The 12632-nt window shown below is 34.9% G+C and overlaps 2 protein-coding genes across 4 annotated transcripts in view; both read left to right on the top strand.

Moving 5' to 3' along the window:
• Fas1 (fasciclin 1 Fas1 domain-containing) overlaps positions 1 to 12632 on the top strand; it is a 328849-nt gene that overhangs the window by 276271 nt on the left and 39946 nt on the right. For both annotated transcript variants that reach the window (XM_089595538.1, XM_089595537.1), the window contains exons 4-7: positions 2199 to 2326; positions 2753 to 2849; positions 9291 to 9471; positions 10209 to 10369. In XM_089595538.1, coding sequence (XP_089451664.1) covers positions 2199 to 2326; positions 2753 to 2849; positions 9291 to 9471; positions 10209 to 10369 — 567 coding nt within the window. The remainder of the gene's footprint in view (positions 1 to 2198; positions 2327 to 2752; positions 2850 to 9290; positions 9472 to 10208; positions 10370 to 12632) is intronic.
• On the top strand, positions 4980 to 6461 carry LOC149373904 (uncharacterized). 2 transcript variants are annotated; one of them, XM_089595540.1, is made up of 3 exons: positions 4980 to 5020; positions 5269 to 6318; positions 6391 to 6461. In XM_089595540.1, the coding sequence occupies exon 2, from the start codon at positions 5358 to 5360 to the stop codon at positions 6291 to 6293; it is 936 nt and encodes a 311-aa protein (XP_089451666.1). In that variant the 5' UTR covers positions 4980 to 5020; positions 5269 to 5357; the 3' UTR covers positions 6294 to 6318; positions 6391 to 6461. The 2 variants fall into 2 exon arrangements, with proteins under 2 accessions (XP_089451666.1, XP_089451665.1); XM_089595539.1 differs by lacking the exon at positions 4980 to 5020 and having other exon boundaries at positions 5166 to 6318.

Genomic DNA, 12632 nt, shown 5'->3' with positions numbered 1-12632 from the left:
TGCCCCTACCCTTGATGGCCAACTGCTCCAGATCAGCGATACAATTAAGCTGCTTGGTGTCACTCTTGACTCTACCCTTTCTTGGGGCCCTTTTGCAACTGAAACCTCTCGAAAGAGTTATGCTGCCCTCGCTCGTCTTCGGAGATGCCGCGACGGCTTGCCCCGTTCAATTCGCCTGAATATAGTGAATGCCCTCGTGTTCCCCTATTTTGATTTCTGTTCCGGCATTGCATTGGACCTATCAGGTGTTTTGGTTACTAAGTTGTCTCGTTGCAGAAATGCTGCTTTAAGATTTGTCACCGATGTTGGTCGTTCCGAACACATCACCCCTGTATACAGAGCACTTCGTATACTGCCTTTTACTGAGCGACGAGTGTACCTCTCGTTGTGCCTCTTGGTCTCGATCTTGCGGAATGGTCTACCTGAGTACATTGCTAATCAACTCCAGTTTAGGCCTCTTGGAGATTGTGGCTCCCTTCGTCGCTCCCAATTTGATTTGGTGATCCCATATGCTAGCACATCTTACTACCAAAATTCGTTCCGCGTAGCTGGTCCGCGACTATGGAATACTCTTCCGCATGATCTACGCCGACGCTATGATCGGCCCTGTTTCAGGGTGCTCCTTTACAGTTACTTTGTTGATAAGACGTTTGGTCGCCTTTAGCTTGCAAGTGTTCTGCTCATAGCGCATTACTATTTACTAAATTGTTATGTTTTTATATTTGATTTTTTTTTGTTTTTGTTTCCTTTTCTCATATATATATATATATATATATGTATATATTTTCTTTTTGAATATATATGTGTATATATGCGTATGCATGGTTATGTGCGTATGTATGTATATATATTTATATTTTCTTTCCTTAAAGTTTATTTCTTTATTTTTGTTATACCTTTTTTTTTTTTTATGATTTATTAATGCGAATTTTGTTAGGCTGATGCCATTGTATTAGCTCAGTCATTTTGTTCTTTTTATTATATATACACTATGCCTCGGCGTTGTAGGACCTTGAGTCCATTGTCGATGAAATAAATTCAACTCAACTCAACTCAACTCTTCTCGCGTTGAAGGTCTGTGCAGCGCTAAATGATAAATTATTCCTCTCTCTCTCTCGGAGGATACTTTCTCCTCGGGTGTTCGGATCGATTTTTAATGATGCTCGGGGTGAAAAAAATCAAACCAAAAATCACCGGGAGAAGGCAATAAGGGAGGAATCCGGGGGATTGATTTTGGGGTGAAGAAAAAAAAAAAAAAAATTAGCGATGCAGCGTACGCGAGGGTCCCGACGCTCGGTCACTGTCTCCCGCAAGCACTTTCGATCGTTTTTCTCGCTGGTGGAAGGGCACTTTGCCTCGTTTTCGGGAAAAGAATGGCCGGTGACGGCGTCTACTTTATCTCCCTTTTGCGACGCCCAGGAATCCTTTTGCCCCGTTGGCTTTTCTTTCCTTTCGCGCTGTACAGTTGACAAGTGCACGCGTCAAGGAACGCGCGAGGTGCCTTCGAGGAATGCGTTGGGAGCGAGTGGCGTTTATTAGCTCGGTTATTGATGCCATTTGTTTGGCAGTTTCTTCGTGTTTTGTGCTGGTGCGACCGTCACAGTTGTTTCAATCGTTTTATCATCCCAAAATATTGATTGCCACGTCAATCAAGCTGCTGTATTCGTCGTGTCGTTGGATGGGACGGATCACGTGGTTTATTTGTCGGAATTTTTTAACAATTACAGTTGCTTCGAAATGTAGCCAAGTTTATAATGTTAAAATTATATGAAACTATACTGCTTTTTTTTTACAAAAAACGAGTAGATGAAAAATTATAAATGGGGAGAATTACAAATTATACAAAATTATTTATAAGTGTCTGTGAAATTACTCATATTAGTTTGTAGATAGTACCAAGGGTGTGTTTACACAGCATGTATCAGAAAGAATAATGTTGGATCCACCAGTAAAAGTAGACTTTAAAAAAAAAATAAAACAAATAAGACACGACAATTTTCCTTTCTTTACATAAATAATAAGTGGCTGTCATTATAAAATAGACCATGCTTTTACGCGTGTATGAAATTACCGTACTACTAAGTGTAGTCATTTTCCGTGTCAAATTAATAAAAAAAATATTAATAAAATATTCATAAAAAATAAAAAAAAATATATTTTCCTACTTTAATTAAATTTTTTAAATTTGTTTGTTCCAGGTGTTGCACAAGATATCGGAAGTTCTCGAGCCCGTTCAGCCTCGAGGTTCAGAATTAATATACAACCCGAACGCCTATCAATTTCTCACGCAAAGTGAAAACTTGAATCTTGGAAATCATCGTATACGGTAAGTTGAACTGTCAATTGTAATCGATGCAAAACAAGATAATTTAATTGCCTAATGTTTTTGGAAAAAAAATTTTTTTTATTTGGTGTGTGTCGAGTGAGAAAAAATTTTTTTGAAAGGAAAGAAGTTTCACTGTATTAAAAAAAAAATTTTCCAAAGTAGTTGGCTTTTGCAGAACTGCACGAATATTTATTCCCACATAACTGTATACGAGTCTTGGTTTCCTACTAAATTCAATTTGTGATATAACGCACGCTACGCGCGAAACAAAACGTATCTTTGAGCTTTTCGATCTAGTTTTTTTTTTTTTTTTTTTTTTTCCCTACCCTTTCCTGTGGAGTAAATTCTCTTTCAATCGAATGGAATATCGTTTTTCTGATTGAAAATTGACGAAAAACTTTATTGAGTTTTTTTTTTTATTTTCAGCACTTTCCAGCAACGGGTGAGGTACACCGAAAAGAAAAATGTGTTCAGCGCAGAGGGAAAGTACACCTTTTTCATACCAGTCGACGAAGGTTTCAAGGTATTTTTAAATTCATTTTTAATTGCGTGTCTCGAATTTTTCATGCGGTTATACCTTTCGATCGGATTATAATATATATGTATATTTCGTGACGATTTCATCAAAATAAATTATTTGGATGCTCCGATAGTTCCCTAGTACATTATTACTGATGCTTCGGCTGATCGAATTTCATCCGATCAAACGAATTCGTGCCAGTTATTCAAGAGCCAGAATTTAAGAGTAAAGCCTCACGATAACTTAATTTTTATATTGAAAAAATATATCAAATTGCACCTGGATCTTTAAACGCAAGAAATAGTATATTACGTACCTAGGCCAGAAAGTGGGGCTATTACTGACCGCGCTATATTATCGGCCGAGCCGAAGGCGAGGCTGGTAATGCGCGGTCAGATGTAGCCCCACTTTTTGGCCGTGGTACGTATACTTTTTTTCCTTACACCTCCGCCGAAAGTTCGTCACCACAGTTTTAGTTTTGTTAAAAATGATGGTTTAAAGATCCAGTCAAAGATTTAGTGCATTATGTATTATTGTTGATCGATCGGTCGCTCGAACAATACCACTTAAATGCACGTAGATGAGTGTACATGTGTATAGGTATATCTATATATACACGCTCGCCGAGACTGTAGTATATTATATAGAATCAGATTGGGCCGCGGATTTGTGCAGGTTGGTCGTGCTGGCAAAACGAGAGGAAGAGAAATCCGTTTAAATTCGAATCATGGATCCTATAAAGATCATTTTAAAAATCCTAATGTTTATATCCGTAAGTGCAAAATAAATCAGGTTACTATCAATAACTATTATAATTGTGATAAGCATAATTCGATTAAATAAAAGATTTCATAGTTTATTTTTGTAATATGACATGTATATACTACATTTATATACTAAATAAATCATTCGATTGAAAGTAACTGATCAAAAAACATTAATTTGGTAGTTTTAATTTTGTGTTGTGTACTCTGTTGACATGAAATTAATAAATTTATATATACATGTAAATTGTGCAAAAAAAAAATATACATATAAATATATCCAATAATTTATGTAAATAAATATCCGATGATTTTCTGTGTTGTATAAACTATAAAGGTTATAACTCCGTTAGCCGTATATATATATATGTATTGTATAACTACTGCTGCTTCTTGGTGCTGAATATATAACTATATACACATGCGCACTTCGTTCTGCGCACATATGGCAGGACTGATATGAGGCTTTTTCTAGCTCAAAATCGGGTCAGATGGAACGAACTTTCGGCGGAGGTGTAAGGAAAAAAAGATTCTTCACCCAAGTTTATCGGTCTATTTAATTACAGTTATACAATAGGTGAGGGAAAATTTTAATGATAGAAAAAAAAGAAAAGAATGGTTCTGCAAACAATTAGGTTATTAGATAAGAAAAAATTTTTCTTTTTAAGGACAAATGAAACATTCTGACAAAAGTATAAGTAAGACATGACAGCCAGATGAATACTCAAAATAGTTCTTTAAGTTTGATTTTTTGAAAAAATGTTCAGGATTTATCATAAAATCTTTAACAATATTAAAGTCCTATACTACGGACATGAAACACATATTTGTATGTATATGAAACATAAATTTGGTGTCGTCTAATATACAATAAAAATATGATAGCAGTTCGTAGAATAAGCTTTTGTTGGGCGACACGGCGCATTCTTGTAAGGTGATTTCACCTAAAAGTATACTCGAACTCCACCCATAAAATTTTCCATACTTCCTAGCAATGAGCAACAAAACAAAAATTATCTGTAATTCATTACCCACTTAATATTGTGAAATAATTACCATATGTAAGAACTAAACATGTTTAATATCCGTCGAAAATATATGTCTTGCAACAAAGAGAAATTTCAAGCGTTTAAAAAACATCCATTACGCTGCTATCTACGGTATCTATTTAGTTGCTGACTGCCTACTGATACGAAACATTTTAAGAGCTACTCATCAGTTTAGTCGTATACAGACTATAGTTTCTTCGTTGATCTTGTTGCAGTTGGTTTTAAAAAGTGTTTATTTTTCTACAGTTACGACTTAAAATATATGACGTGTAAAAATTTACGTAAGCCATTGGTTGGCCAAGAATAGTCAAGGATTGTTTGTCGATCAAAAACAATCGATTATTAATTCGGGAATCAGTGGGTGAGTTTTTCCATGGAGAACAAAATCATTTCGTTTAATATTAAAAAATGTACTTGAATCGAAAAATATAGACGTCTAACTTAAAGCACACGATATCGTTGGCGTTAATCATGGAGTATAATCATTAGCTTAAAGAATAGTTATAACTAAGATATTTTACAAGCAGCTAATGTCATGGGGATTTTGTTTTCCACAGCAATAAAAACAAAAAATCACTTGTGTGAACACATTTTAAATCCATTGTTTAGAATATGGTATGAGAGACGACAGAAATACAACAAAAAAGGAAGTAAATAAGTAATAAAATAGCAATCACATCGTCAAATTGGTCACAAATATGGATAAACTTAACAACCAGAGGCAGAACTACTGCAACTTATGCAAACATTCTTTCAGCTGTGTCGGTTCTTTTACGAGGCACATGAAAATTCATACTGGAGAAAGGCGCTTTAGCTGTGAAATTTGCGACAAAACTTATGTCCGAAAGGACAGTTTAAAAGATCATGTGCGAAACCATTACAATGATAATCCCCATAAATGCAGTGTTTGCCCAAGAACCTTCTGCCGTAAGAATAAATTGGAAATTCACATGAAAATTCATACTGGTGAAATGCGCTTTAGCTGTGAAATTTGTGACAAAACTTACGTCCGAAAGAACAGTTTAAAAGATCACATGCAAATCCATTGTAATGAGAATCTCCTCAAATGCAATGTTTGCTCGAAAACTTTCGACCGCAAAAGTAAACTGGAAGCTCATATCTGGACCCATATTGGCAGGAAACCCTTCAGTTGCTCTGTATGTTCGAAAAGTTTTAGTTATAAATGTAATTTAACAAAGCACGCGAAGATTCACACTAGAAATCAGTTCTTGCGTTGTTCAACATCTTTGGAAAGTCTCAATCAAAAGAACCATCCAAAAAATAACATAGAAAACTATACTGGAAAAGAGCCATTGTACACAACACCTTTTAGAAGATTCTACCAAATCGGTCATCTAGAAGAGAGCATAGGAACCCACGCCAGTCAAGAGCCTACGTGTTCGACATCTTCATGGAATTTCAGCCAAAATGGCTGCCTAGGAACGCACATGGGAACGTCCTTTACTGAAGATCATTTCTATTCAATGGGTTCAAAAAGTTTTAACCTAAGCAGCTACATAAATAATCACGTAGGTAATCGTAAGGGCGAAAAAAAGTCATTTGAGTGCTTTATGTGCAAGAAAAGCTTTATGACCAGAAATAATTGGGAGGTTCACTCATACAATTGTGATTAGTGCGATTGTCAGGGACTAAATATTGGTATGTATCATAACTTTTTACGCTTTATCGCACATTGTAAATTCAATTTGATAAATAAAATAATTTTTATAGTACGATGGTTCACTTGACGAGGCTTTTCTTCTTCGAGATATTTGATTTGCTTAAACCAAGTTCATGGTCTATTTGGATTAGATGGATTAAAAATTTTCAAATGTCTATAGTTTTGATTTAATTTGGATTGATTATAACAGATTATGCATTTAAAATTGTTTTTGACAATGGAAATGATAATTTCATAATACGTTTCAGATAACAATAAGAATAAAAAAATAAAAAAAAATGAAATAATAGCGAATAAGCAGTTCAAAAGTGAAATAAATGTAACTCTTTAAATTGAGATGAATAATTATCATTGTAGAAATTCTTTAAAACTTTAGATACTTTGTCGATTTTCAGAGGTAGGAAGATAAAGCTCATAAGCCAAGATTTTTCAGAATAATTATTTATCAGTTAATGAATAATTATACACGATGAACAGCTATTATGTTATAATTATTAATTCCTAATTAATTATTTTTGCTGAATTACAAAAAATTAATTCATTAGTTATAAAAATACATAAGTACATACTAAATATGGCACTACCGTGTTCATTCATAATTAGTCGTATTATTCGCTATCAAGGTTTACAAGATTAATGGTAGTATTGAATGTGAAAATGTATTACATGATCACATTTTAATTGTTATTCTTGTGCAAGATATTATTTTCATAAGTTCAATGATACATCAATAAATAATCTTTAATTTTTAATTTTTTTTCTTGTAAATTTTTTCTTTGAATATATATGGTAATCAACCGCTGCAACGTAGTGGAAAAATTAATCTGGGCTGGTTAGAGCAAACAAAAAAATTAGATTTAAATACATAATTCAAGCATTGAATTTATTAAAAGGTGCAGAAATTATGAAAGATGCCAATTATTCTTCCTCCTCACTTTTACGTAGAAAGAAATGCGTCTTCTAAATTTATTAATTCAGAATTTTCAGTATATTTAAAAATTTTACATCTTTCATTCAAAGTCTCTCTGGTACTTAGTTGTAAAATAACACCAAATAAATAAATACAAGTACTGAAACTTGTTTTCCGTGATGAGATTTTATTTAACCTTTAACAATTTTTTTTACTCTCATCAAGTTTCTGTTAACCTTAACATATTTTGGATAATATTTTACACTTGGGCGCAATGCAGTATCCAAGAAAACGAGCAAAGAATTGCACATCTGTCATACTTTGCACTTTTTAATAACCAGTTTCCTTGCATTTCGGAAAAAAGAGTAAAAGCTTTCAGCCTAGGCATCCGCACCCCATAAACATATCGTAATGCACTCCAAACTCGTTCAATCGTTTCGGAAAGTTCGAGGAAATCGGGAAATTGTTTTTACAGACCAAAAGCGCACTGTGTTACGAGTATACCTATACGTGCGGAAAAGTTTTTCGACGAGACTTCACGATTGTATGGCACATTAATGTTTGATGGACAATTCGGGATAATGCTTTTTCTGGTTATGACACAGTTACCATAAGATGAAAGAAAGTTACAATCGATGTTAGTCAAACTACGACAACAGTGTTTGTTAATGTTACTGAACGATTACTATTATGTATTTACTCGATTTTTTTTTCAGTTTCCTAATATACTTTGTATACATTTTTACGATGATTCTTACGTATAAGATTGTATTTCGTGAATTTTTATTTTTACATCTTACAATTTAATGTAATTTAAATTATTATGTTAAGAATCTTTGAATTTTTGTTTTATTTGTATTTTAGACAATGGGTAGCTTATAATTTCTTTAGGATTACTCAAACATTGGTTGAAAAAACGTCGTTTTGGTCGTTGGATTCTATCTTAAATTTTTTTTACGCAAAATTTTACTATTACAGTGGGAATATTAACGCTTGGAAATATGTTTTTCTTAATTTAGTTTAACAAAAGTTTCGACAAACCTTAGTAATGACGTTACGTCAACATCAAATTTTTTTCACTGCTTGACGAAATAAGTTTCCAAAGCATTTCCAATTATTCGAAACATTTGTAAAAGATTGATTTTTTATGTAAAAAAAAAAAAAAAATGGAAATAAAGGTTTGTCAATAAAAGTGGTGGTACAAAAATCGACCGACCAAATGACGTTTGATTATATCATAGAATAAATTTCCCAAGGAACTCTCACTCGTAACTTTTTCTCTGTTAGAACATTCGTGTCCTCCACAGCAGCTCGACTGTGCAATTCCCTTAAACAATAAAAAAAATCCCTGTCTCAAAAAAAAAAAAAAAAACTTTGCGTGCCGAAACCATCTACGCCGAGACATTCGGACGATCCGAGGAATCTCCAGAAGTGTGTGTCAAAGCTGTCGCCAGTGTCGGACTTTGTCTGCCTTCTCGTCCCTCGCCTCTTGCGACTGGCCTTCGAGACGCGCCAAATACGCTTTGGCGTAAATTCCCTTTTCCTTGAGGGATATGGGCGTGGAAAGTAAGGACGACGTTAGGACTGACTGACGAGGATTTTATTTCGTTCCGATACCTCGGGGAGAGAAGCAGGAATGCGACGGAGTCGTCTTTTTCGCAGTGCAGCAAAAATCATAGCTGCACTGCAAACCCTTTTTTCTCTATTATTTTCAAACTTGACTCGTGACACTACTACCAAATGATTCTTTCACTACTAAAAAAAAAAAAAAAAAAAAAAAAAGAAAAAAAAAAAAGAACACTCCATCAATCCCCACCAGTGACGCTGTCTTGCCTTCGTTACTTCGATTAACTTTGGTTAAACAACGCACCCCGCAATCTGAAAGTGACGCTCTTGCTCCCGACTTAATCCATCTTACCTTCAAACATGAAATTTGCAAACTTTGCATTTCCTCCAGGGGTATACGAGCGCCTTGAAGTTTTGATTTTTCAACACTCGAGAACTTTGATTTGCATTAATTTTGCATCACTCGTTTTTCAGCCAACAATGCGATCCAACAAGATTGACAAGATGGTGATCGACGGCCACGTGATACCCAATCACGTGCTCTTCACGGCTCCGACCCCAAGCAACAAACCGTACGAAACTTTGGCTTTTGGGGACAACCTTAAGGTCACCATTAGTTTCTCAACCGAACGGTCCGACAAGGGTAGCGACAAGTGTAAGTTTAGTGAACAATAAATAAATAGTTATGTCGAGGTAAAAGTACAACTTGTGAAACAGACCTTGGAAGACTTTATTCTCATGAGAAAAAACCGAAAGTCAATAAGTTTCTATGGTATTAAACTGAAAGAAAAAAAAATTCTTTTTAAATCGTCAAAAGACAAAAAATCTACATACCAGTTGAAAAATACTTTATGTCTTCTTCAACTTACTTTTATGTACAATCATGACAGTATTTTTATCTGATGTAGAAAATTTAACGGGTTATTAATAATTAAATTACAAATTAATAATTACAACTTTTTTATTTGCACAGTTTTTTTTTTATTTATTATAATAACTTTAGAGCTGTTTCGGCTGTTACGATATTGTCAAGAAGTCGACATATATTTTGACAGTGACGTAACAACCAAAATAGCCTATGAACTGATAACATAAATAAAGAAACTGAGAAACTACGTTTTAAGTATTATTAATAAGTTAATCATTAATAACCAATGGATTAGAAATGTTTTACAAAAATCCAACTCAATATTTACACTGTAGTCAATTGAATGAGAGTCATACTGATCGTATAGGAAGACAAATATGACAAATGACTGTCACTTCGGGATTTGGAGTATTCGTTTTTTTTTTTTTATCAAACACAAGATAAACCGTTTCACAAGTAGTTCTTTTACTCAATGTCTTTAAAACGAAATGATTGAATGAAAAATGTTTTTCTAAATTACACAGACTACGTCAAATCGGACACGTTGGTGGGTGACTCACAGCACCCGTCAGCCTCGGTGTTGGCTGAAATCGTCAAGCCAAACATTCCCGTGAAAAACGGCGTCGTCCATCTGATCCTCAATCCACTGATGGTCGTCGACACAACCGTACAAGAGTTCATTCAGGTCAGTCCACCGTAAATCTCTTTCTTTTTTGTCTCCGTTTTTCTCATCATTATTATCCCACCCCCTCTTTTTTACAAATCAGTTTATATGTACTTATTGTAAGCGACGAGATAAGAGCACTCGGATTCAATCGAGACGATAATGAATCGTTCGAGTGCGTCTTGGACTCGATCTACTCTCTGACGATACGCACAGTTGTACTACTGGCTGAATGGCGTTAGGGAAGAAATTGGACTGGTTTCCGATTAACATGATTTTTTTGTACTAATATATATATATATATATATATATATATATATATATATATATATATATATATATATATATATATATTGATTGTGATAGAAATAACAGGGACTATAATAATGTTTGCTTACTTTTAAAAAAAATTAATCCCAAGTGTAGGAAACAATTGGTAGAAAATATGTTCTAAAGAAGTAAAAAAAAATTCTGAAAATTGTAATTGCATGACTTTGTTTACATTTTAGTTTTTTTTTTCGTAACAATATAAAAAATAAATCAGTAAAGTTTTTGGTCTTATTTTTTAGAAAGTTTTTCTTCTTGATTTTTAATTTCCGTGGGTGTTGAAACACGATGGGGTAAAATTGAACTATTTGAAAAAAAAAAAAATTTCTGAACCAATCATAGAATATTTTTGAGCTTTCGTAATTGAAAACGAAACAAAAAGTGACACGTTGCTAATGAATGTGTTTACTTCGAGTGCAAAATCTCACGTCACGTTCTTGAGTGGAAAACATGACTTATAGTAAAATTATCGCAACAGCGTCCCTCCCGCTATATTCCCCCAATTACCGTCCATAATTGGATACAAAAAAAAAGGGGGGGGGCAATAGAAAAGCAAGAAAATGACGAGGGAGCGGCAAGACGGCAAATCAATTATGCAAACTTTCGTGGAAAGTAAGTCCGGAAAACTTTGAGCCACGCGGCCAACACACAGAGCCAACTGAAAGAGGAAACGCGAGGAGTTTGGCAAAACATTCTTTCGCCTGATTAAACAAGCCCGGAGGCGCAGTTGGGAATTTCGTCGTTTTTTTTTTTTTATTTTATTTTTTGCTGCTTTGCTATTTTCAGAGCGAAAAATACTTGAGAAAAGCAGCTGAGTTGCGCGCCCGTTTCTATGCTAAGTATGCGAAACGTACCAATGTTTTGGCGCGATCATTGGAATTTTATTGAACTACATCTTTTTTCTTGGAGGATCGACGTGCTTGGGCTCTTTTTTTTCCATGTGTTCGGTGGTTGTGTGGGTGCGATCAATACTTGAAACGCGCAGCGACGAAAAGGAAGAAAAGAAAAAAAAAAGAACTCCTCATCGTTACGTGAAACAAAAGCTCTTTCGATCCATCTTATCGGCGCCTGGGAGGGAAAAGAATGGCGTCTCATTTTTCATGTTGAAGGAGGTACAATCTGGATGGTCAATGGAAAAAAGTAACATCCGGCTATTTTAGGTGCTTCAGATAGATTCTTGTGAAAATTCCTCAATTTTATCCAATTCTTCGTGAACATATTTTTGTATTAAATTCCTAAATTTGTAAATTTTTAAATTTCATACGCTTCGTAAAATTGATTTTCTCTTCACTAAAAACGAAAGAAGTACCACTTTTCGTAAGACCCCGTGATTGGCTTTTCCCCCTTGTTCATACCTCGACTCGATGAACAATTTTTTAAAGTTGCTTACAATTCCGTTCGCAATCATTTAACTCCCTAACCATTTGACACTTGTAATAAACGCGAAACGCCAAAACCTATTCAAAAAACTTTAACCCAAAAAAAAAAATATCATGAAAAATACTCCCAACCAAAAGTTCGTACGTACAGAGGCGCTCGAGTAACATCAAACCGCATCCGTACGCCACATGGTATAGGTGTACAAAGGACGACGAAGCGCGCGTCTCTTGTTCCCTCGTCAAAAGGCTTCGCGCCCTACAGTAACTATATACACCCACACGGTAAAAAAGAGCTAGCGAGTGGTAAAAAAAAAAAAATAGGGAGACGGTCCATTTGGCGCCTTTTCAGACCCCCGATTGTTTCTGTACGCGTGTGCTTCGAAAGGCACTGCAAACGCGCAGTGGATCTTCCTGCACGGGGTTGACAAGTCAAGAAGGTGTCTTTTTTCGAGACTCTAAAGGACACTCGATTTTAAAAAAAAAAAGGGGGGGGGGTGCTTGCAAGGAGGCAATTTCCTACACGCAACCTCGTTATCATCGGTTCTTCTGATTCTAAAAGATAATTTATCCCAACCGCA

Source organism: Copidosoma floridanum, unplaced genomic scaffold (genome assembly GCF_036245765.1).
Source record: "Copidosoma floridanum isolate Cflo_tuat_1 unplaced genomic scaffold, Cflo_Japanese_pri ptg000025l, whole genome shotgun sequence".
NCBI classification, from domain to species: domain Eukaryota; kingdom Metazoa; phylum Arthropoda; class Insecta; order Hymenoptera; family Encyrtidae; genus Copidosoma; species Copidosoma floridanum.
The sequence above is the reverse complement of the archived record's forward strand: the minus strand, read 5'-3'. Positions and strand labels throughout refer to the sequence as shown.

Bases quoted from the DNA above. Each gene is read 5' to 3' on its own strand.
- LOC149373904 (XM_089595540.1), top strand. From the start codon at position 5,358: ATGGATAAACTTAACAACCAGAGGCAGAACTACTGCAACTTATGCAAA.